The sequence below is a fragment of the Lutjanus erythropterus genome, chromosome 11 (genome assembly GCF_056507025.1).
Source record: "Lutjanus erythropterus isolate fLutEry1 chromosome 11, fLutEry1.hap2, whole genome shotgun sequence".
Lineage (NCBI taxonomy): Eukaryota > Metazoa > Chordata > Actinopteri > Lutjaniformes > Lutjanidae > Lutjanus > Lutjanus erythropterus.
In genome coordinates this window covers 15,706,738-15,734,028 of record NC_139327.1, presented here as the reverse complement: position 1 = coordinate 15,734,028, position 27,291 = coordinate 15,706,738, and the positions used below count along the sequence as shown (strand labels likewise).

Here is a 27,291-nt window from a genome sequence, read left to right as displayed (position 1 = left end):
TAGGATACATCCTGTCACCAGTCTATACAGGACTACAGACAGATCAATCCCACTCACATTTACACTGAAGGGAGTCGTCAATTCACCCAACCCAGTAGTTCCCAAACTTTTTCTGGCATGCCCCCCTTCAGATGCTGAAAAAAGTTCACTCCTCCCCACCCCATAATTGTTATTACTCATTAAAAATAAAGGGGAAGTAACTGATAAAAAAAAGGATTCAAGTTGAATTTTAGTGAAATAAAGGTCAGCATGTTGGCATCAATAAAGTTGTTTGTTTCTTTCTCTAAATCACATTCATTCAACTTTGTTTCACTTCATATCCCTCTCTTGGTCATAAAGAACATAAAGCAGTAAAACATTAAATCCTTATAATATGTCAAAGACAATGACCACTAGGGCCACATCTAATTTAAGCAAAAATATCAAGAATAAAGTTAAACATTTAGTATTAGTGCCGGGCATGTTTTTTTTTTTTTCATTTTGCAGTTTGTTTGCTGTTGTTGTTGTTGTTGTTTTTAACTTCATTTGTATGTGTTGCTCATTAAGTCAGAGGAGTTTCACTAAGAGCAATGCTCTCTTTTTCAGGAGAGCCCTGATCATCTGAATATGTGAAAATCCCTGGCAAAAAGTAATATTCATCAGCTTTATTTCATACACTCTATCCCTGAAATAAAATGTATGTGACCAATTTTACAAAACGCATGCCCCTGTCCTTTAAAACTTTCCTGAAGAAACGGGAATTCTTCCTTGGAAGTCTGGTTTAGTGTAGCTGTATTGTTGTCTGGGTGGAAACAGTAGACATTGTGCACACCGTGCAGTGTCAAAAACGGGTTATTACAATGAAAAACGTGTGAAAATTTGTCAGATATCTGGAGAAATATGGGAGAATTGAGATCCTGAGAGGAAATAGGAATAGGGCAGTGAACAACAGGAGTCTCCTGGAAAATTGCTGTTGTATGGCTTTTACTTTGATTTCTCTTCTTGTTTTTTAATTGCATATGGGTCACTTCTACGTTATTGTTTTGTTTGATTTGATGTGTTTTGTTTTTTCTATGTGCGTGTACTTACTTCTGTCCCTTAACTGTAGTTTTTTTAATGTTTTTTTGGCACAGATTACACTCCATAGACCGGATCTCAACGTCTGGTGGTGACATCACCGACAGGGCGTGGCGAACATTCCAACTGCCGTGGTCTACTTTTGTCTCTACGTGGAGGAGGCAGGACTGCAAACTGGACGCTGTCTGGAATTTCACCTACAGTGAGTACCAATTTCCTGGCAACTTGTAGAGACCAGCAACTACTTAACATTTTTGTCTCAGTAGCGTTTGATAAAACAACATCCTTGTCCTAATTTGTCCTCTCTGTGATAGCCGTTATCCTCAGTCAGAGGGGTGGATTTGCAAGAGTCAACAAGGGATAGTTTCCTGTGTCCATAAAACTTGCATGTCTGTCGTTAGCCGGCTAGCTTTAGCTACACCTTCACTGTAGCCTATTCATCCTCACGGCGCTGTACAGGTCCGAGAAATACTCAACTAAAATAGTCTGACTTATTTAATTTGTGACCCGCTGACCTTTATTAGAAGTAACTACTACTCAAGACATAACTTAAAAATATTTATAACGCAACACAGGTTCTAATTTCAATGTAATGTATGTGTTGAAGGTACATATTTTCTTCAGTCATCTCATATTTGTTAATATGGAAAATCAAGTAAGTCACATTCAGGTTTGTTTCTTTAGTGCACTCCCGTACACAAGTCGCATAGATGGAGTCTGCACTAATTTCTAAAATCTTCCCGGTACACAAGCTGCCTATCAATAACCCATACATATACATACTCGCACTTACAGTCACAGATGCAGACCAGCATGATAGGTCAATTGAGTTGCGAGATGTGTGAAACCTCACTGTCTTGACACTTTATGTGATGCCACTACAGGTATAATAAATATTTGACTTTCTGGGATCTACCACTCCCTGTCTGTTCCACATTTCTTTGAAATAGTGTGAGACGAGAGAAGTTTAACCAACTACATGAGTCGGTATGTTTTATGTCTTGTATCGTCGTTAGTTAAGTGGATATTGTCAGAGGTTGGTGAATGTTTAAACACTGAAAATGAGACAACCCTATTAGTTACTCTGTGCTTTTTGAGCTCATGTAAAACAGTTGTCTTTGTAAACTTGTTTATTGCACTGAGTGATTTCCCAGATTTTTCCTGCCGAGCCATCTGGGGCCACAGCACACTTACATCTGGGATCCCAATTGTGGATCACCATTGAACAATACGAGTGTCTGATGGTATCAGACAGGCCCATATTTGAACTTGAGAAGTACTATGACTTGGAACAAGTGTGTTATGAATATAAATGCTCATCAGTGGTCTTAATCCTTGCATCACTGCTGTTGATACTCAACAGCATTGTTTAGTATTTCTTTACTTTTATATCCTTGTGTCCTTGTTTTACATGTGTGGCAGCAACTTTGATATAGTTGTTGTGTGTATGGGCAAATATGACAAAAAAGTAGTAACAGAAATCCATTATTGATGACCAGGACTCAGGTAACAAAGTCTTGCTCATAGTGTCAGCAGGGAAAAATGCTGTCTGTGCTCCCTTGATGGGAAAGAAAAGAGCTGTAATTCATGTTAACTGTGCCTGCCATTAACCTGATTGGTGTTGTCAAATTGCCCATGAACGCGCATGTGTGGTGGTATGTGGACTATGCTTCCCAACAGCTGAAGTAAAATGTGACTTTCCCTTGGTCATCCTGCAGAACCACGTGAGAGCACCAACTGTAGGTGTTTTAAATACAGACATTACATGTCTGATGTTATCTCTGTAAAGACAAACCAGACCGGCAAGAAGGGGGAGGGAGTGTGCAATAAACAGGTTGCTCCGCTTTCTGCACTGTCAGGGTTTTAAACAGGTGTCTTCACCTGTTGTTATTGCAGTGAAAGTGATTAAGTTACTTAAAATGCACTTGATTTTACTCACTTTGTTTTTGTACTCCGCAGCTGTTTAGTTTTGTAACTTAAGTATGTGTTTTTAAGTTAATTACACTGAGAGAGTACTATCCACCAAAGCTGTTCAACCCCCTTTGTTACTTTCTGAATAGAGAAAAAAAATAAAAAGATTACACTGGCTGCCCTATTTTGCTGTATTTCTGCCACTACAACAAAAAGAAATATAGTGTCAGGGCTCAGCAATAAGGATTGCCTGCTTGCATTAGAGAAAGTAAAATGCCATGTCAGGCAGGTAGATTTAGCAACTCAGTTGCCCCATTGGGGAAGTGGTAAAAAGACTTAAAATATTAAACTATTTTGATAAATTATTATTTTTTAAAGTAATTTTTCATGCAAAAATGGCTGAAATTATGTTTAACCTCTCAAATATGGAGATTTCCTGCTTATTTATCATATTAAACTGAATATCTTTGGGTTATGGGCTGACAAAGCTAGACTGTTTATAGATTTTGCAGCCCTAGATTAAAAACTACATTTTACTTGAGTCTTTGTTGGTAAAAATTTCACTTGGACAAGTAGATTTCTGACCCACTCCCACGACTGGAAGAGTAAAAAAAAAAAAAAAAAAAAAGCATTAACCGTGAGGTCTACCAAATAATTTAGGCTGTACAATACCCTAAATTTGTTACTTTGTAAAAACAAAACATTTTCAGTTTGAGTGGAAAGGAAAGTGAATTACACTAACTGCCCTTTTTTACTTTACGTAAGCTGCTACAACAAAAATAATAGTGTAATGAGTGACAGTCTCTACAAAGTAATTCATGTTTGTGTCCTTTGTTTGGAAGATCGGAGGTCAGATACATGTAAATGGCTTTGGAGTAAGGAGGGGCGCAATGTTGTCATGCCTGCGTGAGGATAGGGTGGTACTCTGGTCTAATTATTCCCTATCTAAACGGTAATACTTTGCAGGGCTTTTGTTAAGTTATGGCAAACCCTTGTAGGTGTGGCTGCTTACCTGAAGCAGAAACAACGTAACCCAACTGATTCAGCAGTACCTCAGAAACCTGTCTAATGACATTCTTAAGTGATGGCTGGGAGGGATTACTGTGTTAACACCTTTGCACAGCCCTTTTTAGCCTGCTACATCCTTTACTACAACTTTGTCCTTTAATTTGGTGAAAAGTAGTGTACTTGTTTTAAAGATTAACTGCTCATGGTGCTGTCAAGGGACCATTTCATTTGAATATTTCCGTGATGATTCACCATATACGCTAGCTTTGTAAGCTTTTATAATACCCCTAAACCCAGCCTGGGGTGTTAAGCTTGCAGCTGGACATGATGTCAGAGTTGTGTAAACTCCACATACAGCATTTGTTGTCGTCACCTCCTCCTCACCTGTCAGTGTGTCAGTGCTTATCTTATTCACCCAGCCTAAAGAGGAAATAAAGGGCTGGAGTTACAGACTGTTTGGTGTTTGCTGCCTCACATCTGCAGGCGATTGTGACTTGAGTAAAAATGTCCGTGTTCTTGCAGACTATGTTGGGTGTGTGCGCATATGAACTTGACCACACTTGGGAAGGGTGCCCAATCTATTTGTGTGCCTCACATTTCCCATGTAACTGTGTGGATGAAACACTGGCAGGGCGGGGTGTGTCGGCTCTACACATTTAACTCTGCCATCTGGGAACAGCTCTCTGCTTTAAATTGACTGAAAGATCTATCAAAGGGGATTGTAAACAGCGTCAATGTGCTGTTTTTGGCTTGACAATTAAATGCTAGTGCTTGGAAAGAAATGCTTGCGTATGGGTGATATCTACTTGTAAAACAAGAGAAAGAAGAGAACCTAAAGGGCATCTTGAATGAGTGGTGAAATGTCTTAAAGGGATAGTTCAGATCATTGATGGGCAGAAATAAAATAAACAATGGACTGCTGTGGACAGAGTCAGCAGCGAAAGAATTTTGGCCATTGAAAGAAGCTGTACGTAAAAAAAAACAAAAAAACAAAAAAAATATCAGATTAAGTGAATTTCATTTTTAGAAACTGTTCAGCATTTTACCTTGCCATCAGGCTGCCTTCTCCAATGAGAAAAAGCCATCATAGCCAAATATGGCTCTCTCCAAACCAACCAAACTCCATTGGCAAAATTAGTAATTTTAGCTTGCAGAATATGGGAGTTGCTGGTCTACCACTGCCCTTATCTGTTAGTTTGTTTGTATTATTTTTTGACTTCAGTGTAATTATTTTAATTATTTATATAGCGCCTTTAAAAACTGAGTTCACAAAGTGCTTTGACAGACAAAGTAAAATGTGGCTGCTACATTTGGCCTGTATAAAGACGGTTTCTCTTAGGAAAAAGCAGTCTGATGGCCAAGGTAAAGTGGTGAAAATATTATGAATAGGCCTGTAACATACACTGAAACTGATAGTTTTTTTTTTTTAGTTTTTTTTTTTGGGAACCTTTTTACATTTTGTTGCTGACCCTATCAATAGCCATTCATTGCTTACCTTCTGTGCTGGTACTCCTGTCTGCTTCTCCCAACTGGGGGCGTGCTGACCACCATCTACTGTGGCTAATACACTAACTATACATAATTACCTCATACAACCCCACTTCAAATAATCCAAACTATCCCTTTAAAGACTACATAGCAAATCCAGTTGTTCTTGTGTTGCTTACTGCTAGATATCTTGTGACCTGAATGACTGAAAACCTACACAGATGTATGTATGACTCGCATTTGTTGTTTTTATGTTGCTCCATCTCTATTGAGTCATTTTGAATCCCTCCACAATTTCAGTCTAAAATGCAAAATTGCATTTTGGGAAATCTATTATATATATTTTGTCTTTATGTTTGGAAGTGTCATTTTGGTATTAAACCTGTGGCACTGCAGCCAAGCACTGACATTTGAATTCTATCAGTAGTATTGATATGCTTTTAGGAAAACATTAGGCACTCTATTTAGCAGCTCACAGCTGTGTTCAGTTGAAGAGTGCAGGAACTTTCTCTTCTCTTGTAGCAGCACACAGTTCAGCTGTCAAAGACAGCAACTGTCTTTGGAGCCTGACACTTCGAACTCATTTTCTATCGTTACGCAGGATTTATCGCCGTGGTTTGTGATGGTGATTACAAACCCTCTATTCTTCTGTACGACCAGTGATACATCTCACATTTGTCCGCCGCCATCTGTGCCCTTGCTCCATGTACTTAACCCCTCTTCTGTTTCCACTCTCCCTCTGTCGAGGGTGTGACAGGGGCTGGCAAAGGACGTAATGTTTGTCAGCCCTCATTGTAGCCAGGCTGACTTCAGCAGCCACATTTCACATCCTTCTGGAGAGAAGTTAAATATAGCAACACTTGCATCGTCATTTTCCTAATGGTTTAGTCAGGAGTTTGTGCTTGCCCTGATTTAGTATTACTTTGTGGAAGAAAAACACTCGTTCTCTGGAGTGCCATTTAAAAATATCTCTGTTAGTCTTTGTGCTGATAATAGCATAAAGACTACAAATCTGACTATATTAGTGCCCCCCCATCACCACCACCAGTTTAGTGCTGTTTTAGGCTTTTACAACTCATGTGACAATAAACTCATCTTTGAGTTTGTCCGTCAAAACGTTGTTTCATCACTTTGTTTTGTTTGTAAGAGTAGCATGACAGGAACTGAGTCACATCTCAGAGACCACATGGCTACTGTTGAATCATCTTTCATGAATCCTATTAATAGTTTCATTCATGAAAGAGGATGCACAGCTACTGGACTTTTGTTCATTGTTCATCTGCTTGAATGTGTGCCTGTGAAGCTGCTAGGGCCACGGACGGACTAGACAGCTGAAGCTACTCCAAGATATTCACCAGTTCAGGCACAAATTACTTTTAATAATCCTTGCTATTTTATGATCAGGTAGATTACAGTTGCAGCTTACAATTATTTACATTATTAATGAATCTATCATCTATTTATTGTTTTCTCGATTAAATGGTCAGTTATTTAGTCCGGAAAATGTCAGAAAAAGGTGAAAAATGGATATGACTGTTTCCCAAAGCCCAAGGTATAACAGAGGACTAAAGAAACTAGGGATAAGGATTTTTTTTCAACTGATACTGATAACTGATAATTACCTGCTTGTCATGACCAATGCTGGTAAGATAACCAATAATTTTACATTTTGTATTTTCCAGTGACATTCATTTAATCTGTAGTTTATGCACAACCTGAGTGTAAGAAAGGTTAAGATGCACAGATGGATGATTTAATATTCCACAGCTCTGACTGAACCAAATCTAACTGAAATCACAACGACAACAAAAATAGTTCTGACTTTCTGGCCAAGAATTCAAATTAAATGCTTAATTAAATTATTTATTAAATTAATTAATCAATGCAGTCAAATACCGGAATTATCAGCTGTGAAATGTGTAATTCATCACTAAGATATATACATGAACACAATGATCCCTTTAAATGTGATTATCAAACTAAATATTTTCCAGTCATCAATAAATGTTATTGTCCAAAATAATATCAGGGCACTGAAACAGTAAACCTTCACTGGTATTTTTGATCATTTCTAAATAACAGTAAATAAAAAAAAACACAGATAGCCTATTAGACAAAAATATGTACCAAAACCAATATAGACTAATAATAGAGCAATAATTTATCAGCACTTATTCGTCATGTTTCCCTAAATTAAACCAGAAAATAATAATATCACACACATTTCAGGAGCTAAAATAAGAGATTTTTTTTCTTAAGAAATGACTGAAAGTGATGAATTGATTATCAAAATGGTTGGTGATTAATTTAATAGTTGACAACTTGTAAGTAAGAAATCTAGGGGTTTCCCAAACGTTTTAATGTCACAGACCCCTACACATCAGACCACAGAGCCCCAGTCTGAGAGGATTTTGTCTTTAGGTATCACCTCTGAGTAATATACTTTTAGGTTTGAAGATAAAGTCTTCATAGTCAATCACTGATTAAACTTGCAGTCAAAACAGTCGAGCCACTCAGAGACCCCTGCTGCTCTAGATTAAGCTGCTCTGGATTATGATGCATTTGACTGACTGGACAGTCAACTATTCCCTAATATGGTTTTACACATGCAGTTCTGTGGAAACCAGACATGGCCTTGCCCAGGACTTCTGACTAACACACAGTGAAAACCAACAATCTGTACTTTAAATCAGGAAATGGGAACACTTTTCTGTCTGGAAAAATCTGTGATCTTTAGTCAACCACACTATAAACCTCATCTTTGTTTTCTGAACACTTGTGTTGGAGAGGAATGCCACCATACCAGTTTAGCCTTGGAGAGCAAGGCGGTACATTCTGCTCACCTCTCTGTAAGTGAAGCTTGATCTGCCCAGGCCTCATGCATTCCTCAGCCACTACTGAGCGGGAAGGAGGTACTCTGAGGAATTCCTTATTTTGAGTGATTTTCAGATGGTTGCTTTGTCTCAGAGGAGTTCAGAAGCACAGTGTTTTTTTAAATCAAGGAAGTCAGATTTAAAGTCTTTACACATTTAAATGGATTTCTCTGCCAGATGAGAGCTCTTTTCTCTGCCACAATAAAAATATAACCAGAACAGCATCATGATAAACCAGCATAAACATTTCAGAGAGGCAGCCCTCACAGAAGGCTGCCAAATATTCTAGATGTTATGCTGTTACATAAAACAAGATTATTAACTTTTCATTGGGGCTACCTCAGTTTGTGTAAAATAATATTTTCACACTAAAATAAAATGATGTGATTTTATTTTTAGGGCAGATAAAAAGGCAAAAAAGCAAGAGATTATAGTAAAATTGTAACATTTAGAGAATTTGGAGGACATGTTGCAGTAACCAGATTTATCAGAAAGGGTTGTATAAAATCAAATCTCCTTTAGACGAGGAGTCTCAGCTTGTCTGGAAGTGTTTTTTTTTTTTTTTACAGCTATACAATGGAACAAACAGGAAATTACTTTGATTATGGGAGTACAATGTGCTTGGAAAAGGAAAAGAGCTCAAGAGCGAAACAGAAGAAAACAGTAGATATGATCAGCAGGGGTCGGGATCAGCAGGGATCAGTGAAGAGTTGGGTAGTGCATATGAGATACTTTTTGACCTGACAGAAGATGGGGAGTTACTTTTGTTATTCCAGGAGAGGAAAGGTCACCTCTGCGTTAAAAAGGAAGCAGAAAAGTTGAGACCGGTCTGTGATCTGAGGAGCAGAACAGCGAGCAGTGAGATGATTAACTTGAGTGAATGGGGTTGAAGAAGCAGAGGGTTGTGGCAGTTGAGGCTGGGAAATATATCAATATTAAATATTTTGGATATCATAATATCTTCATATAGCAGAAGTGTTGTCTCTTCTGGGTTTAAAGGCTGCATTACAGTAAAGTTCACACAACTCATTCACATAACTGATATATTTCAATCTAAAATCTCATTATGTTAACTTTTTGTGAAAGCACCAGTAGTCACCCCTACAATATTGTCACAATATTGATGTCAAGGTGTTGGTCAAAATTTTTGGTTGTCTGTATATGATATGTCTGGATATGTCAGGGGCTGAAAGGATGTTTATGGCAGGCTGATGATTGGATTCTTCTCATGTCTTTTATCCTGTCACTTCAAAACCCTGTTGATGACTCTGCTCTTTTTCTCTGCAGTCTCACCTTTCTCTGACTGACCACCTCAGGTCAATCACAGAAGAATGTCTGGAAAGATAACAAAAGAGGATTTGGAGGAGATGAGAGAGATCTTTGGGAAAGTTGGTGAGTAAAAGCCATTTTATCAGAACAGTCTTTCTGTTATTAATTGTCTTTGCCACAGCTGGAGGGGGATCATGAGCTTGGTCGCTTGTGTGTGCATGTGTGACACACTTACATCTGTCTGTATTTCATAGGCTGTAGTGGCCTCAATTTTACTGATATCATATGAAAATCCATTTGTACCAGCCACTGTCATGACAGCATATCAAGAAGGGGAGTGTATGACACTCTAAAGTTAAGCTAAATATGAAAATGTATTTCACCTGTTCATCTGTTGCCTGGCAGAGGTCTTCACTCTACCCAGTGCACTCTTCTAGTTAGCAGGGCATCAACTAATGGTTATTTTCATAGATTAATCTCGCAATTATTTTCATGATTTACCGATATTTATTTAATGTATGTAATGTCCAAGCAATAGACCAAAACCCAAAGATTCTTCATTTACTATCATAAACAACAAAGAAAATCCTCACATTTTAGAAGCTAGAATCAGCAAATGTTTGACAATTTTGCTCAAAAAATGAAACAGTTAGTCGATCAAAACAAAATTAATTGCCAGCTACTTTTAAAACAGACCAGTTGATTAGTCATTTGATTTTATTCACATTTAATAATTACCTAAACAAAATATTTGCTCATTATAGCTTGTTAAGAGTGCAGGCAGTTACTTTTTTGCTTTATATTGCTAACTAACTGATAGAGTAGTTCCAGCCCTAGCTGTACCATATATCGTGGTGTCTAATGGTTCTTTTTGTGTTTTTGTAGATCTGAACAACGATGGGTTTATCAATGATCATGAACTCCATATGCTCCTCAAAGACACCGGCCATCACATACCTGGATTCAAAGTTCGAGACATCATCCAGAAACTCGATCGCAACAATGATGACAAGATCAGCTTTGACGAGTTCTTGGCGGTACGTTAAACAGAGCTCAGAGCAGCTCGGACTGTTGAGCCTGACTAGGTTTTCACCGTCTGTTCAGAGCTTTTCTTGCTGTGAGTGGATCTTTGTTTTCTCTGCTGCCTAAAAGCACTTCGCCCTCCCGGATGGGGCTGCTATGCAGAGCAACTTTTAACAGCAGCTACATGCACGACAGAGTTGAAAGGCCTCTACAAACCACACACAAATACATACTCAAGGAATGTGGAAGTGAGGTCAGCAAAGTGGTGCAAGTTCCAGTATTTTGTTTCAGCAGTGATGAGGGAGCAGTCATTCACAGGGGAAACGTCTGGTACAGGACAGCAAGGCTCACCCAAAGTATACTGTAGCTCTGTTTTGTCTTTTCTATGATTGGTCAAATGTTCCCATTTTAGTGTGTGTGGCGGTATAGTTGGTTATCATTAGATTTAATGCTGACTATGATGATGACAGAGTGAAACAAATTGAGTTGCATGATCCTAAAACTGTTAAAACTGTACATGTAAGTCTTGACTTAAACACTAGTTGGCTATTTCATCAGCTTACAATTTGAGGTCCTCTTTATTGTTTTATGGTAAGAACAGTTTTCTACTGTTCAACTGTGTGTTTTTTGGTCAGTGTAGCCAAAGTTATGTAACATAATAATAAATAAGAATAAACTGTATTTATACTGAGCCTTTCAAACAAAGAAACAGAGTCCTTTACAATGGAAAATCAGGATTAAAACATTTCAGGACAACAGTTTTTAAAGAGCAATTAAAATAACAATAAAATAAAGTAGAATTCGATGCACTTCAAGGTCCAATGTGTCAGATTTATGTTTTCAAAACATTATTTTTGGGCTTTTTGTCTTTATTGAAAGTGACAGCTAAAGAGTTGACAGGAAAGGGGGTAGAGAGAGGGGATGATAACCCAGCAAAGGGCCACAGGTGGGAGTCGAACCAGCAGCCATCAGGGGACTGATAGCCTCACTACATGGGGCACACGCTCTACCCACTGAGCTACAGGGGCACCCTGTGTCACATTTATGTTGATCTATTGGCAGAATATGGCAGAAATAGAATCTAAAATCCATAGTTATGTTTTCATTAGCATATAATCACCTGAAATAATAAGTTTAAATTGTTTCACCATAGAATGAGCCATTTATATCTACAGAGGGCATGGGTTGTCTTCCATGGAGGCCACAACAAATAGTTGATTAATTGTCAACTTTTGTCAAAGTGTCAAATTCTCTGATTTCTGCTTCCAAATGTGAATATTTTTTGGTATCTTTCCTCCTCTATGGCAGAATATATTTTGGGTTGTCGACAAACCAAGACATTTGAGGAAGTCATCTTTCAAAAGTTTTCACCCTTTTCTGATGTGTTATGGACCAAACAGCTAATTGATTAACCAAAAAAAAGATGGACAGACTAACAATTATAATGGAACCAACAGGGAATTACTTTTTTGTGGGAGTGTGATGTGCTTAGAAAAGGAAACAAGCTCAAGAGAGAAACTGAAGAGAAGAATAGATATGATCAGTGGGGGTGGGGATCAGCAGGGATCAGCTGTTTGAAGTCTACAGGCTCACCGCTAGATGCAACTTAATCTTACACACTGGTCCTTTAATTAGACAGAATTAAAAATAAAAAGGTATAAATAATACTAAATTGATATAGAAAGAGTGAAATACACAGGGCATATCAGAGTCCAAAAAATTTTGCGAGCATTAATAAAGGGCTTTATTAAGATGCCAAGTGATTAATAGGATGTCAGTGATGCTGCAAGCCTCAGATCCTTTTTTAAAGAATCTGTCAAAAACAAGGGAACACTTAAATAATTGTGACAATAAAGTTGGAGCAGGGTAGTGCTTCCTTTGGCAAAAAGTAACAACCTCATTTTGTTTATATTTTTTGGAGATAATCACTCTTGGCTCAATGATGATCACCTGATTGATGAGTTGATTTTTGTGATGATGCAAAACTGGGATTACTGGCGGGAAGTGAGGACAGGTGGGACTTCCCAGTTCGCTGCGAAACAGCATTGTTCCATTGTGTTAACTGGGCTTTGATAAAACCTTCCCTTGCAGTATCGGTATGTTCTTATAGATGATGGCAACCAAGTTTAAATGCATGCGAAATGAATATGAGCATCCTTGTTACTGCTTATAAATCTGAGTTTTATTATACTTACATGTTGAACTCAGTGGAAATCATATCTTATCATCTGTGCAAGGTCATAATTGGTTGGTTGTGGTTACCTCTTTTACCTACACTGCCCTCAACAAAATGTAAGCCAGCTCCGTGTGACTCTTTGTGGTGTATGTTTGTGGTAAATTGTGCTGAGCATTTTAAACAAGTCCTGCAGTGCCAGGCTGAATGGCTCATTGTGATCACACTCAACGCCTGTGGGGCTGAGGTCACTGATGAAGTAGTGATAAATTCAGGTTCAGGAAATATCGCGCATATTAGCATAGAATACATATTGTCAGAGCAGGTTTGTCTGAAACGGCTCACAGGCTGTGCTTTACTGATAAGCTCCATACAGTCTGAACTGACACCACAGAGCTCTCTAAGGTCCTATTAGTTAGACTGATCTAATGTTTGGAGATAATTATTTAATGTTGGGATGTGGGGACAAGCCTGAGGGCGGTGATAACAGCTGTAGCCCTGGCGGTTTCGTGTTACTGTTCATAACCCCTAATGACATACTGGCACTCAACACTGTAGTACTTAGATGTGTAGTGAATGCACAGTCTCACTTTAAATCCCTACAGTGTACTTAAATGCACAACATAACATCAGATACTTTAATGAACCCATCACCCTGATGTCTTCCTGGACCTTTCACATTAATAAACACTGTTTTTTCAGACCATTTATATTGTTCAGAAACTCTGTGATTAGCCCAGATGCTCACCATATCTTCTCAGCTCTTTGGCTTGCAGGTTTTTCTATGCCAGTGAGAGGAAATCTGAGTGCTGCTGTTGTGTCTGCAGAGTGACCTTAGCTCTCATGAGCTGCATTTTCACCTAAAGTACCTGGAACGTTTAGTCTCGGGAACTACTTTTCAAGGAACGAGCCTGTGGTTGCCTGCATTTCCACTGTGGTCTAAAGACCCACAAAGATAAGGCAAATTAGCCTACTGATGTTGAAAAAATAACATCTGTTTTGACATATTTGCAAACAACTGCACAAGAATGTAGACACCATATAGAGCGACAAACAGGCATCATTATTTATGTAACACAGGCAGGTCACCGTTTCCAATTCCACATGGCTATCCATCCTCAAGCCTGGTTCTGCTTGAGGATTCTGCCTGTTTATTCTCATCACTGTCACCAAGTGCTTTGTTATGGTGGGACTTGCTGGATCTCTGTGAATAATATTATGAAGACTAAAGTCTAGACCACATGAGATAACAGCACTGCAGGCCCCACCCCCAAACTCCTGTGCTATTGAAAAATACTACACCTGAGCAGGGACTTTTTGGGTAAAATAATGTTCCCTGAACTTAATTATTTAGACCCTGGTCCCTGCAGTGGAAACAACCTCCAAAGGTGGGGAAAGTTCCTGGTGGGATGTGGTTATGGTGGCTAGTTTGACAAAACAACAAGGGATGCAAACAACAGTAAAAGGAGAGGAGATGCTGGAGGCTTTTGCACAACTAAAGAGTTTTCTACCAGTGATTAATCCATAAATTATTTTTTAATTAAGTTAAATCTTTCAAAAATTAATGACAGAATGATGTGTGGTAGAAAAAACTGATCTGTGAAAGGTGTATAATGAATGAGTGGGTGTAATAACACAACATGTGGTTGACCTTGTCATGATTTATTATTATTTGCAGATATACACACTCAATGGGCATTTCATCAGACGCACAACGATCTGCTGCAATCCAATACAACTGTTCTGCTATAAACTTTTATGATGCCTACATTGTTCAATCTTTGTTGACGCTGTCATAAAGGCATTATTTAAATTTTATGTTTTAGCATTGTGGTCATAGTTTATGATGGGCGCCCCCCCCCCATGTATGTATATAGGGTGTTGTAGTTTTGTCCAACTACTTTCGACTTAAACTCACACATTCTCCTTTAGTGAATAAAAAATGTGAATACGTTAGGTCATGATAATGAAGGGTGCACCACTTGGCTACTCACAACAAGAGCTAACTAACTAATGTCTTAAAGGGACACTTCACCCCATATGTACATATATGTGTGTTATATACAATACATGTTTCTAGATTTATTTTGACGCGAGTTGCAGAGTTTTGGAGATATCGGCCATAGAGATGTTTGCCTTCTCTCCATTGTAATGACACTAAATGGCTTTCAACTTGTGGTACACTGAGCATCAAAAAATGCATTTGAAAAATTCAAAACCAGTGTCAGAAATCATTAAAAAATGTATTACTTTTTGGCACCACAAGCCAAGTGCCATCTAGTCCTATTATATTGGACAGAAGGCAGACATCTCTACGGCCAATATCTCCAAAATTCTGCAACTCACACCAAAAAAATCTAGATGGATAAATAGCACTGCAGGCTAGGGGGAAAACATGTATTTTTGATTTAGGAATGAAGTGTCCCTTTAAACATTGATTTTCCTTCTCTGCTCCAAGAAGATTATGGGTTGTGAAGTCCTTTAAATACAACATGAGGCTTTGGCCTCAAAATTATGCTTTGTACTTATAATTTCACAAATAAAATATTGAAATGAATGTTTAGAATAGTTTACATATATTATTAACTTACCAACAACCTTCATAAAATAAACATTAGTTGCTTCAAAATAGAGTCAGAACAATGGAGGACCAAAAATTAAAACTAGATCTTGATGTAATGTAGTCCAGTACAACCCCACCATTAACAAGGATCTTTCGAACAAACCTATAATTATATGTAAAAACAAAAACATGCGTTGCTTTGAATTGCATTTGGTTTGATCCTAATAAAGTGGCCACTCAGAGTTAATGTCGGGTAAGCTGAATAAGTTACAGCCTAAAACACAGTCTAATGTACGATTTTCAAGGCACAATGATGATTTGTCTCTGAGTATACTTGTGCTGTTGTTTTAGATCGTCCAGGACCTGAGGGGCAGTGAAATAGCAAAAAGTTTCCGTACAGTCATCAACAGAAAAGAAGGCATCCTGGCTATTGGAGGGACGTCTGAACTTTCGAGCGAAGGCACACAACACTCATTCTCTGGTAAGACACGCAGGCATATTGTTTCTACAGGCACTGCTAATGTTTGCAATAAACTGTTGACTTTGTCCCCTCTGCACTTCAGCTACAGATGCTCCATTTACCCACTGAAATGAGTCATTATGAGCGATACTGTCACGTTATGTTGTTTGTGTTCTGCTTTTAACTGATGTCTGTGTACGATTATCATTGCAGAGGAGGAGCGATATGCCTTTGTGAATTGGATCAACACTGCCCTGGAAAAAGACCCTGACTGCCAACATGTCCTGCCCATGGATCCCAACACAGACTCTCTCTTCACGTCTGTTGGAGACGGCATCGTCCTCTGGTGAGAGTTCTGTTTTCACTTCCTCCCTCTCTTAACTACCAGTCTGAAGTTAAATGTCAAATACCTGCATCTCACTGCACCTAATGTTGTGATCACATTCTGGTTGAAAAAAAAGACAAATATAAGACTGTAACGGGGAACGTCAGTCAACCACAATGACATTCTGCCTCACTTTATAGAGGAGGTATTGGTACTGATACAGTACTACTACTACTACATTTATTAAAAATATTCAGAAATTGTCACATATTGTTCCAAGTTGATATTGCTTTTTGTTAAATTTCAGATGAAACAGCATTTTGAGAATATCTAGCTTCTGTATTGTGATGTATTTCTGAATGAAGGTGGGACATTTGTTTTGAATGTTTAACTACAGGCCAGAGGGGAAATATCTATTTTTTTGGGGTTAAAGGGATAGTTCACTCAAAAATGAAAATTCAGTCATTATCTACTCACCCTCATGCTGATTGAAGGTCGGGTTTAGTGTCTTTAGACTAAACTTGGATTATGCCAGACGAACAGTATGGAGGCATTTTATGTTTTTTTTTTCCCAGTTGTGTTTTTACGTTTGAAAACTGGTCACTGTTCACTTCCATTGTTTGGGAAATTTTGCAATGCTGTTTTCTTGTGAAAGTCCAGCAGTGTTTTGTGGAATAAAAAACTAAACCCAACGTTAAATCAGGGTGAGTAGATAATAACTGAATTTTCATTTTTGGGTGAACTATCCCTTTAATGGTCCCTTTAATGTACTTGTGCTTTTGTGAGTTTTTTATTTTGTGTTTTTTTTATGTTTCTGTTTTTAAAGTGAGCTCTCTAAGGCAAAGTCCAGTGAACCATGTTGATATGGCAATCAAGTATTGACTCCTGATCTTGAATCTTGAATGTTGCTTCACCACCACAAGTAGAAGAAAAATCTATAAAAGTTAGACATGAGGGAAGAGAGAGATGTGTGATTAAGTGTAGTATTGCAATTACATGGTTAGAATGTTGAACTACTTGACCACCACTAAAATTTCACATTCGGTTTTGTATGTTTGTGCAGCAAAATGATCAACCTGTCAGTGCCAGACACTATTGATGAGAGGACCATAAACAAGAAGAAGCTGACACCATTTACAATACAGGTTAGTTAAATGTACTGTATGTCAGGGCTATTTTTCTCTTACTTCTTACATGACTTTTCCAACAGCTGAAGCTTTGTAACTCACAGGAAAATCTGAACCTGGCCCTGAACTCGGCTTCTGCTATTGGATGCCATGTTGTGAACATCGGCGCTTTGGACCTGAAAGAAGGGAAGCCTCATCTGGTGCTGGGCCTGCTGTGGCAGATCATCAAGATCGGCCTGTTCGCTGACATCGAGCTCAGCAGAAATGAAGGTATGGGGCCATAGCTGATAGGTCGATTACATAACATGTATTTGAGTCTGTGGTCCAATCACTAGAGTTTTCTGTTCTGTTGTCAAGTAGCTTAACTGATCATGAATACCCCTCAATAGCACTGGCGGCATTGCTGAGAGACGGGGAAACCCTGGAGGACCTGATGAAGCTGTCTCCAGAAGAACTGCTGTTGCGCTGGGCAAACTTTCACCTGGAAAATGCTGGATGGCAGAAGATCAACAACTTCAGCTCTGACATCAAGGTGGGCTTGCTCAGTAACGCTGAATCCAGCTGATGTATTCATAGAGGGTGGCTACAGGTCCTTAGAAAGTCTTTTAATGCTTTAAAATGTTGGTTACTGATTAAAGGCCTTAAAAAGTTTTAAATTCTGTTTGGGAAGATAATAAATATTTATTGATTGAATGCTGTAAACATGGTCTAAAATTCACTTTGTCCCCTGGTAAACACTCCAGTTTCTGTGGGTTTACTAATTTTAACCCTCTCTCAAGTACTTTTGTTTAATCTTGAATCTCCAGTATTTTATAGCAAGCCTATATCTAATATATGTATTTACTCAGAAGAATACGCCAATATTTTCACATTTGATGTTTAATTTTATTGCAAAACTGGCCTGTAATTAAACAATGCCAAAGCCTTACATTTAAATTTATGATACAGGTAGACACCCTGTTAAACACTAAACTCAGGGAGGGAAACACTCATTTTAAAAGATAATAATACTTACAGGATAAAAGCAGTTTTGGTTTTAAGGTTCTTTTTGAGAGTATTTGTTTTGTTGTCCTTTTTCACTTATTTATTTCCATGTACTTCACTAGTCACTAGAGCTACCAACATTGGTATCTATCAGCACACCAGGCCAGGCAGTGCATGTTTGTGTTTGCATAAAACTTACTCAAATATCCGCCCACACTGCCCTAAAAATGGTATTGGATGTGCCTCTCTCTGGCTGACATTGATGGCTGTCAAATGTGTGTATAAGCGTATTTTATGTGCACATTTTGTGGATTAAAAGGTAAAAAGTGTTTTTGGTTTTTTTGGCAACATGCTCAGTACTAAGGTAATACAGATACCTAATAGCAATAACTATGTCAGACGCACAGCATTTGTTGGCTCGACAATTTCATTATGCTGTCAGGCCACTCTATAAATCAACCAGGCAGGTATACGACCTACTGCACCTGTCTTTTGCACCTGTCTGGTTATCTGTGAATGTTTCTCTCTTGCTTGACTTTCTTGTATGTAGAAATCAGAAGTTTTTCAAGATACTTTGCTTTTGTTCTTTCTGCAATTTAATTTTCATTTTAAAAAATAATTATTTATTTTCAGTATAATTTCAGAGATTATACTTAATATATGGAAAATATAGTGTTTTTGTTATTGAAAAATCTAATGTAAATGCAGTTCAACACATTTGGAAAAACAAAAAAAAAAACATACAAAGACTTCTGTTCAATTTTTTTTAAGTTGCATTAGAAAAGGTTGATTTCTTAATTTTGCAAAAATTATTTTCATGCTCACTTGAATTGCCAAAGAAGACGAAGATAAAGCTATTTCTGCCATCTGACATGACCTGACATGATTCCTGAAGATTTCTCTCCATTTTTCCCTTGTAGATTTCCAAGGCGACTGTTTTCTTTTTTTCTTCTACTTCTTTGAGAGTAATAGGCGGTTGGCATGTAACTGGTTTTGTTTCTGGCTCACGGCCTCTACTTCTTCTACTCCATTTACCATGCATCACATAGCTTGTACCAGCTACCTGTGACAGAACTATGCTTTGTGTAGCCTAATTGATTTGCTCCAAACCAGTTGGTAGAAATGTGCCTAATTCACTTTCTTTTTCTTTTTTGCGACATTTCAAAAGTTAGCTTCAAATTCACTTGACAATTCTCTGGAAACACCAGAGATATTTTGAACCGTAAAACTTGCTCACAAACATGATCAAGTGTGTGATCATCTCACTTGGAGTACAGTTATCTTAGTGAAACCGTTCCACGGTTGATTTTCTTGTTTGTTTATAAGTAGGAATGTAATTCTTTTTGTATTATTTTCCAGGACTCAAGGGCCTATTTCCACCTCCTGAATCAAATCTCTCCAAAAGGCACCGAGGAGGATCAACCACGCATAGACATCAACATGGCAGGCTTCAGTGTAAGCACTTTGACAGTCAGCACTCACAGTTGTGTATCGTCAGCACATGGTTCAAGCTGTACAGTGTGTCTGATCACAGGCTGTGGTTTGTGTGTTGTTCAGGAGAAAGACAACATGAAGAGGGCAGAGGCCATGCTGCAGCAGGCTGACAGGCTCGGCTGTCGACAGTTTGTCACCCCAGCTGATGTCGTCAGTGGAAACCCCAAACTCAACCTCGCCTTTGTGGCCAATTTGTTCAACAAATATCCAGCGCTGACCAAACCTGAGAATGAAGACATTGACTGGGGACTGTTGGAAGGTGGGTATGGATGGAGAGTGGAAGAACACTGTTTCTATCATAGCTTTGTAGTTTTTTCACAAAACTCCCAGTATTCATGTCTGCTACCATCATGGAGGTGCACCAGTGAACAAACAGGATTTAAATACACAAATAAGAGATATCTTGAAAAAAGACTGCTCTTTTGTTTGTAAGTAGTTTTTTAATGTTGACTGACTTTGTCTTCGGTTCTTGCCCCACTGATCCTAGTCTTGAAGCACCTTAAAACTTCAGTGAAGTTCAAAGTATGGTAATTATTTAGTAAGAGTTTAACATTTAAAATCAATCTGCATCATCAGGTCAGTTTGTGGTTCATGTAGAATCCTGTCTCTGCTTGTAAGAAGTAGGGGTGTAAATCACACATTTTATCACGATACAGTTTGCCAAAATACCCTTTCTATTCAATTCAATTCAGGGGCCTGCGATCATTATATATATATCATATATCATATTTCCATTTACAGTAACACAAGAAAAAAACAACACAAATAATTTAAAATAATTGTAACAAGTTAAGTGCAGTAACGTTTAGTTTAAATTGACTTGACTAGCAATCATAAAACATGACTTAACAACAAGAACATTTAACTGAAGTGTGAAATCCACCACAGTTAAACAGTTGTGTTTTGCTGGTCACCATAATTAGCTTAAGCTTATGACATTACATATTGCATAAATTAGCCAAGCAGCTAGCGGACTTTCCCTCCACTCATTGCTTAAAGGACCATTGTGTTGGATTTAGTGCCATCTAGTGGTGAGCTTGCAGATTGCAAACACTTTGTCCTTCTGTCCCCTTCCAAGCATGCAGGAGTACCTAAGGTGGCTGCAAAACCCACACAAAATGCCAAAGGCAATATCTAGAGCCATTGTTTGTTTTTCCATTCTCGGCAACTGTAGAAACATAATATGACATGAGCAACACGGTAGCCTTCATGGAACAGGAACCATGTCCTCTGTAAATATAAATGTCTCATCATATGGTAACAAAAAACACAGCTGTTATTATTTTCATGTGATTACACACTAATGAAAACATTCTTGAAACTTGAAAACAAAGTAAATGGTTGGATTCCATTTCTGCCGTATTCTTCCAGCGGATACCTGTAAATCTTACATACTGAACCTTTAACAAAGTACATATATTATTTATGCTCATTCTTTCTTACCACTGATTCAAGTCACTGCATTTCCTGACAGAAAACCAATTTCAGCTTGCATGCACCTTTCTGTCTTGCAGCTTTATTTTAGCATGGAAACTAAATTTATTATTATAATGTGACAACTTAGTATGCAGAACATCCAGTATACTTGCAATAATTCAGTGATTGTTGGCTAGTTACCAGATATTTTTGCTTGTATAGCTAACAGAATGAGATCAGAAAAAAATATTTACAAGACCTATTCGGTTATGATGAGATGAGATAAGCTGCGTATTTAGAACTACAGTGGCCATTACTGAGACCTCCAGTATGGCCGCCTGCTATGGCATCAGAAAGCCTCCTAAATCCCATAATCCTTTGCTGTCTAGGTGAGACACGGGAAGAGAGGACATTCCGAAACTGGATGAATTCTTTGGGAGTGAACCCACATGTCAATCATCTGTACGGGTACGTTCAAAGATCTCTCTCCTGTATACACTGACAACTGAGGAGTTTTTATACCTGGTGGGAGCTTAATTTTTCTTTTCTGTCTTATTTATTGTTAAATATTGTGAAACACAATCTTGTCTTCTAGAGATCTACAGGATGCCATTGTCATCCTTCAGCTCTTTGAGAAGATTAAAGTGCATGTTGACTGGAACAACAAGGTCAACGTGCCGCCTTACCCCAAGCTGGGAGCCTACATGAAAAAGGTAAATCAGGTTCCTTCTAAGTGTTCCTATCCTAGCCAAGAAAAAAACACCTTTTTGGCTCTTTTACCAACTGTTTTATTTTGTGCCCCTAGTTGGAGAACTGTAACTACGCAGTGGACCTGGGTAAAGAAGCCAAGTTCTCCCTTGTTGGCATCGGCGGGCAGGACCTGAATGATGGCAACCCTACACTGACTCTGGCAGTGGTGTGGCAGCTGATGAGAAGGTGAAACATCATGATCACTCCAGAAAGGAACAAAATATAACATATATCTCCATAATGTAAAAGAAAAGCATAAACAACCTGGCATGCCACGGTTTAGGTTTGGAATGTGATAGAGTCTCTGTGATATCTAAGTGGCAACATGTTCATTTAATATTTAAAGTAGTGAAAACAAGTAAGACTGCAGTGTTTTTATGTATCAAAATATATAAAAAACTAAATGAGGGTCCTCAAAGTATATTTCTGAGACCAGGAGGAATAAAAGAGGAGACAGCTCAAAATGCTTGTTGGGTATTTGCGTACATGACCATGATGGTAAATGAATGAAGCTGCATCCAAACAACATTTTATTTTTCAGCCAGTATGTCTCTGTGTGGTATTTTGAAACCACAATCACCATCATCTTCACTGTCAGATTCTTTGTCAAAACTCTGTAAGTTTACTGTAAACAGTTTCAAAGGAGCTGGTAGTTTGTAACCTCTGCTTCATGCCAGTGGTGTTGTTAATGTGTGTGTTCCTGCAAATTGAGACCACATTTCCATAAACTCCGTTCCCTCCCTGTCACAAAGGATGTGTGCTGACATATTTAATAGTTCTCAAAGCTTCATGTGCTTTCTGTCAGTTAGCGAGGTTTGAGTGACACAAAAATCACAACAATACAAAAGTTGAGGCTGCATTTAATGTTTGGTGTTTGCTCTTGAAATGCTTGAAATGTTTTTTTTTTTTATTAAACTTGAGTACTCAGTTCATATGCATAACAAACGCGCTGTTTCTTCGCTCTTTCAGATATACGTTGAATGTACTGGAGGAACTGGGTGATGGAGAGAAAGTAAATGATGACATCATTGTAAAGTGGGTGAACAACAAGTTAGCAGAGGCTGGAAAATCAACCAAGATTTCAAGCTTTAAGGTGAACCTGTTTTTCCTCTTTTTGATGATTCTTCTATTTAAATAAATATGTGTAGTTTAAATTATATATTTTTTTTTCTTTAAGGTTGTTGGGTTCTGTTTTTAGCTTATTCTGAACTTTCAACCACATTTAATGGTCTTCCTCAGCGAATGACGTTTACATTGTCAGCTATATGACAACTTGTGGTCATATATGGGGTACCTCTTTGTCTTATTACTTATATTCAGCCCCCATTTGATGATGAAGACCATGAGATACAATTGAAAGCTCAGAAAAGGCTGGCAAGTAGTAATATAATAATGATAATTATATATAAGTACTTGTAATTTATTGATACTATATCAATATCATGACAAGAGACGAGAAAACAGATGACAGTGATTTCAGAGCTGATAATAAATTCTCTGGTGTGACATTAATGTGAAAACTCTTCAGCGAAAACACACAACACTCTTTCCAGCAGTTAACTTCATCATGACAACATTGTCAATGATACATTAAAACCACATTCATCTTGGGACAGAATTTGTTGTGAATGATATACTAAACTATTGAAAAGTAATTTCAAAATAGAAAATGTTCCACTTAATAATTTATTGTGTTCATAGGTATGAACTGACTGCAATAAATTTATAAATATCAATATCAAGGTCAAAAATATCTTGTTTTTTGCTTTAGTCTGTATCACCTAGCCTTACCAAGCAGACCTTTGAACTGAGATTGTTTTGTTACGCAAAGTCAAGAATAAATTTTTTTAAAAATTAAGATGATTTAAAATTGAGAACTTAAGAGTTTTTAAGCATTCACCATATTGCAATGCTAAATATTATATAATTTTGAGTGTCATACAAACCAAAAGGCTCTACATTTTCACATTAAGGCTGTGAATTAGATCTTAAACTGTGTCTTGTGTGGTGATCAGGACAAGGAGATCAGCAGCAGTTTGGCAGTACTGGAACTGATAGACGCCATCCAGCCCGGCAGCATCAATGAGGAGCTGATAAAAACTGGCAGCCTCTCTGAAGACGACAAGCTGGAGAACGCCAAGTAAGACTTTTCTATAACAAAGAGAAGCCGTCTTTCCTGTTATTTTAGTAACTGTTAAACAGTTTGGTTTTGGTTTTGGTTTGGTTGTGAAATCAAAGAGTTTGGTTAACTCTTTGGTTTTTCCAATTTTGCTTGCCAACGACTGTTTTTCTTTTAGCCTTGGTATTAGAGAAGTATCAGATATTGTTATTTATACTAGTATCATACTGGAGTTTAAAATCTGGTCTTTTGACAAATCTACCCTTCCGTTGTTCCCAGATACGCCATCTCTATGGCGAGGAAGATTGGAGCCCGTGTCTACGCTCTCCCAGAGGACCTTGTCGAGGTCAAACCCAAAATGGTGATGACAGTCTTTGCCTGCTTGATGGGACGGGGGATGAAGCGAGTCTAAAAGACACTGGCTGGCATCTTTGGGACACTTATTAAACTCTATACCCACAAGCTATTAGCATTTTTTGAAAGAGCTCCCCCAACTGAAGGAATTAAGTTTTGTTTTTTTTTTGAATGAGAATAACATGATGGTATGAAGTCAAAATCATAAATTTGCATATGTCCCTGCCTCTTCTGAGGTGTTTACTGAAGAATAATGTGCTGTCCTCTTGTTTAAAGTGAGTCCAACAACACTAAACATATTTTAAAGAGATGGGTCTCATGTTACAGAGGACAGCTCGTTACTTTCAATATGCAGAAGTCTTGATTAATGTAAAAGAATGCTGCTTTTTAGAACAAGTATGCATATTTCCAGCTGCAAGGTTGTTTACATATTTTTACTCTCTAGACTGATAAGTAAATTATATCCTTGACTAAGTGACACACATTCCTGAATACCATACTTATGAATAAATGCTTGACAAGGCAAAAAGGGATGTTTAGGTGGAGCACATGTCGAAAAACACCCAGACATTCCCTATGACTTAATGAATTACAAGCATGTCTTAATAACTGGCATCATAAACTTCTACATATCTGTATACAGAAGCCATACGGTCAAATTATAGTAATAATGACCAGCCTGACGTGCTGTCTGTATTCTTGTACTCGTCATTTGTTTGTTTCTTGGGATCATTAAGGTAAATGCTGTTTTTGGGTGTCTAGTCTTTGTTATATCGGGCCTCTGTTTGTTTTTTGTTTTTTTTTTGTCTGTTACGTTGGATGAGGAGCAGGCTGACTGGACTCTCCTGGCTTCTGCTGTGCCTTCCTCTTGTCTCAAAGACAACTTGTACTCGCCGCTTTGAGGTTTTCCCTTTTTTCTATTGTACTCAACATTACCAAATATAAACAGTAACTTCATTCCAGGTAGTTCAACAATATTCTACGACAATGGCCAAATTGTATTTGGTCTAATTGTCTACTCTTAAGTGCTTTACATGTAACAATAAATATGACTTTGAAAACTGCTCGTGTTTTATCTTTATAGTTTCCAGAAAAGGTATCTTCCACAGAAATTGATGAGGGGAAGTGATATTTTATATTTTCTGATGAACAGGTAAATATCAATAAATGAATAAAAGTCTAAGATGAGACAAATGTCATGATTTTATACTTTCAATATGTATATCCAGTGTTCTGCCAACCATACTGACAAATGGTATGATGTCATTATAAGGAGCATCTTATCAAAGCAGTATGGGCGTTATCCCTGTAGTGTAACTAATGCACTGTCTCATATATATTCAGAGGGTTAAATGTCCAACCTTTAGCAGAGAATACGTTTTGTCTTCATGGTGCAGCACCTCAGCAAAATGCAAACTGTTACTTACAAACAGTTTGTATTTGTGTTTCACTGGTACTCATGCACTCTCATCACTGGAGCTGATCCTTAAGTTTACTCTACAGATGCTGGATGTAATGGTGATATTCAGTACACTCAGTAGGTGCACCTGGCTAAAACTTATGCACAAAAGTACTATAATAAATCCTACCTCCATGAGGATTATAATGGTTATATTTGTTCAAAATGTTTCTGATATTCAGCCTACCCTCAATGATAACAAATGGGATGGACAAAATAATAGAGTACCCTGTCAATCAAATGTGCTGCGATTGACTAACACCACTGCATTCATTTTAACTAGGTGTAATAATTAACTGGTAACTGAGTGTACATGTATTTTTAAAAGGCCAGTTGAACTCACTAACTTAAACCAGTGGTTCTCAAACATTTTCTTATGGAGGACCCGTAAACTCACACAAATTAGACCACGGACCCCCGTCCGAAAAGAATTTTGCTTTTAGATATTTTATTATAGAAAGACTATGAAACCTATGACAAAATAGTCATAGTCACACCTTCTGTCATTGTTTCATTTAAGGATGAAATTACAGGCAAAATAAATTATTACATTTTTTTTTTCTGGTGGACCCCCTGAAACCCACACAATGACCCCCTGGGGGTCCCCAGAACTCACTTTGAGAACCACTGATTTAAATGACCAGTATGTAGGATTCAGTGGCATCTAGCAGTGACCTTGCAGACTGTAAGTCTCACCTTCTCCTTCTTAGCATGTAACCCTCTGTAATTATAAACAACTAATTCTAAAAAAAAAAAACTCAAGAGTTCTTATTTTCAGGTGATTATACACTAATAAAACACACCTGTGAATATTATATTCAATTCCAGCCATATTCTGCCAATATATCACCCTGAATTTTAAAAATTGTAGTAACTAGTTAGCTTAGCTTAGCATAACAACTGCAAATAGGGGGGAACAGTTAGTCTGGCTCTGTCCAAACTAAACATTAGACTCCTGGCATCTAGATTAACAATCTGATTAACATGTTTTATCATTATATATGAAAACCAAAGCATAGAAATTGTCACTACGAGGCTGCTAGGCAACCAGTGGAGTGTAGCTGTGTGTTTCCAGTCTTTATGCTAAGCTAAGCTAACAGGCTGCTGGTTGTAGCTTCAGCTTTAGTGTGCAGACAGGAGAGTGGTATCAATCTTCTCATCTAACTTTTGGCGAGAAAGCGAATAATAAATGTCAGACTCTTAATTTAAGACTAGTCGATGTAAAAGTTGAAAACCAACAGGCACAGAGTCTTCTTCATTAGACCAATGAGAGTGTAGAAGAAGAACAACCTGCTGGAGAAAAAGAGCAAACGTTAACTCCTTTAACATTTTTATGATCTGAGCTTTTAGCTCATTTTCTTTTTACTGCTGTCTACTTCTCCTTTCTCTTATCTCACTTTCTGTTTGTGTTGCTGCCCTCGTGCTTTTATGTTCTTCCC

The 27,291-nt window shown here is 37.9% G+C and overlaps 1 protein-coding gene across 1 annotated transcript; it reads left to right on the top strand.

Moving 5' to 3' along the window:
- Positions 1-1,123: 1,123 nt before the first annotated feature.
- Positions 1,124-25,457, top strand: LOC146318784 (plastin-3-like). The gene is made up of 16 exons (XM_084730935.1): positions 1,124-1,258; positions 9,624-9,728; positions 10,491-10,642; positions 15,716-15,845; positions 16,038-16,170; positions 17,213-17,294; positions 17,381-17,546; positions 17,666-17,808; positions 19,620-19,715; positions 19,818-20,013; positions 21,560-21,638; positions 21,766-21,883; positions 21,976-22,106; positions 22,890-23,013; positions 23,936-24,060; positions 24,319-25,457. The coding sequence occupies exons 2-16, from the start codon at positions 9,668-9,670 to the stop codon at positions 24,449-24,451; spliced, it is 1,869 nt and encodes a 622-aa protein (XP_084587061.1). The 5' UTR covers positions 1,124-1,258; positions 9,624-9,667; the 3' UTR covers positions 24,452-25,457.
- The last annotated feature ends 1,834 nt before the right edge of the window (positions 25,458-27,291 follow it).

Excerpts from the sequence above, each read along its gene's own strand:
- LOC146318784 (XM_084730935.1), top strand. The coding sequence starts at position 9,668 with ATGTCTGGAAAGATAACAAAAGAGGATTTGGAGGAGATGAGAGAGATC. Across the intron at positions 17,547-17,665 it reads CGAGCTCAGCAGAAATGAAG|CACTGGCGGCATTGCTGAGA; the intron begins GTATGGGGCCAT and ends ACCCCTCAATAG. Across the intron at positions 17,809-19,619 it reads ACTTCAGCTCTGACATCAAG|GACTCAAGGGCCTATTTCCA; the intron begins GTGGGCTTGCTC and ends ATTATTTTCCAG.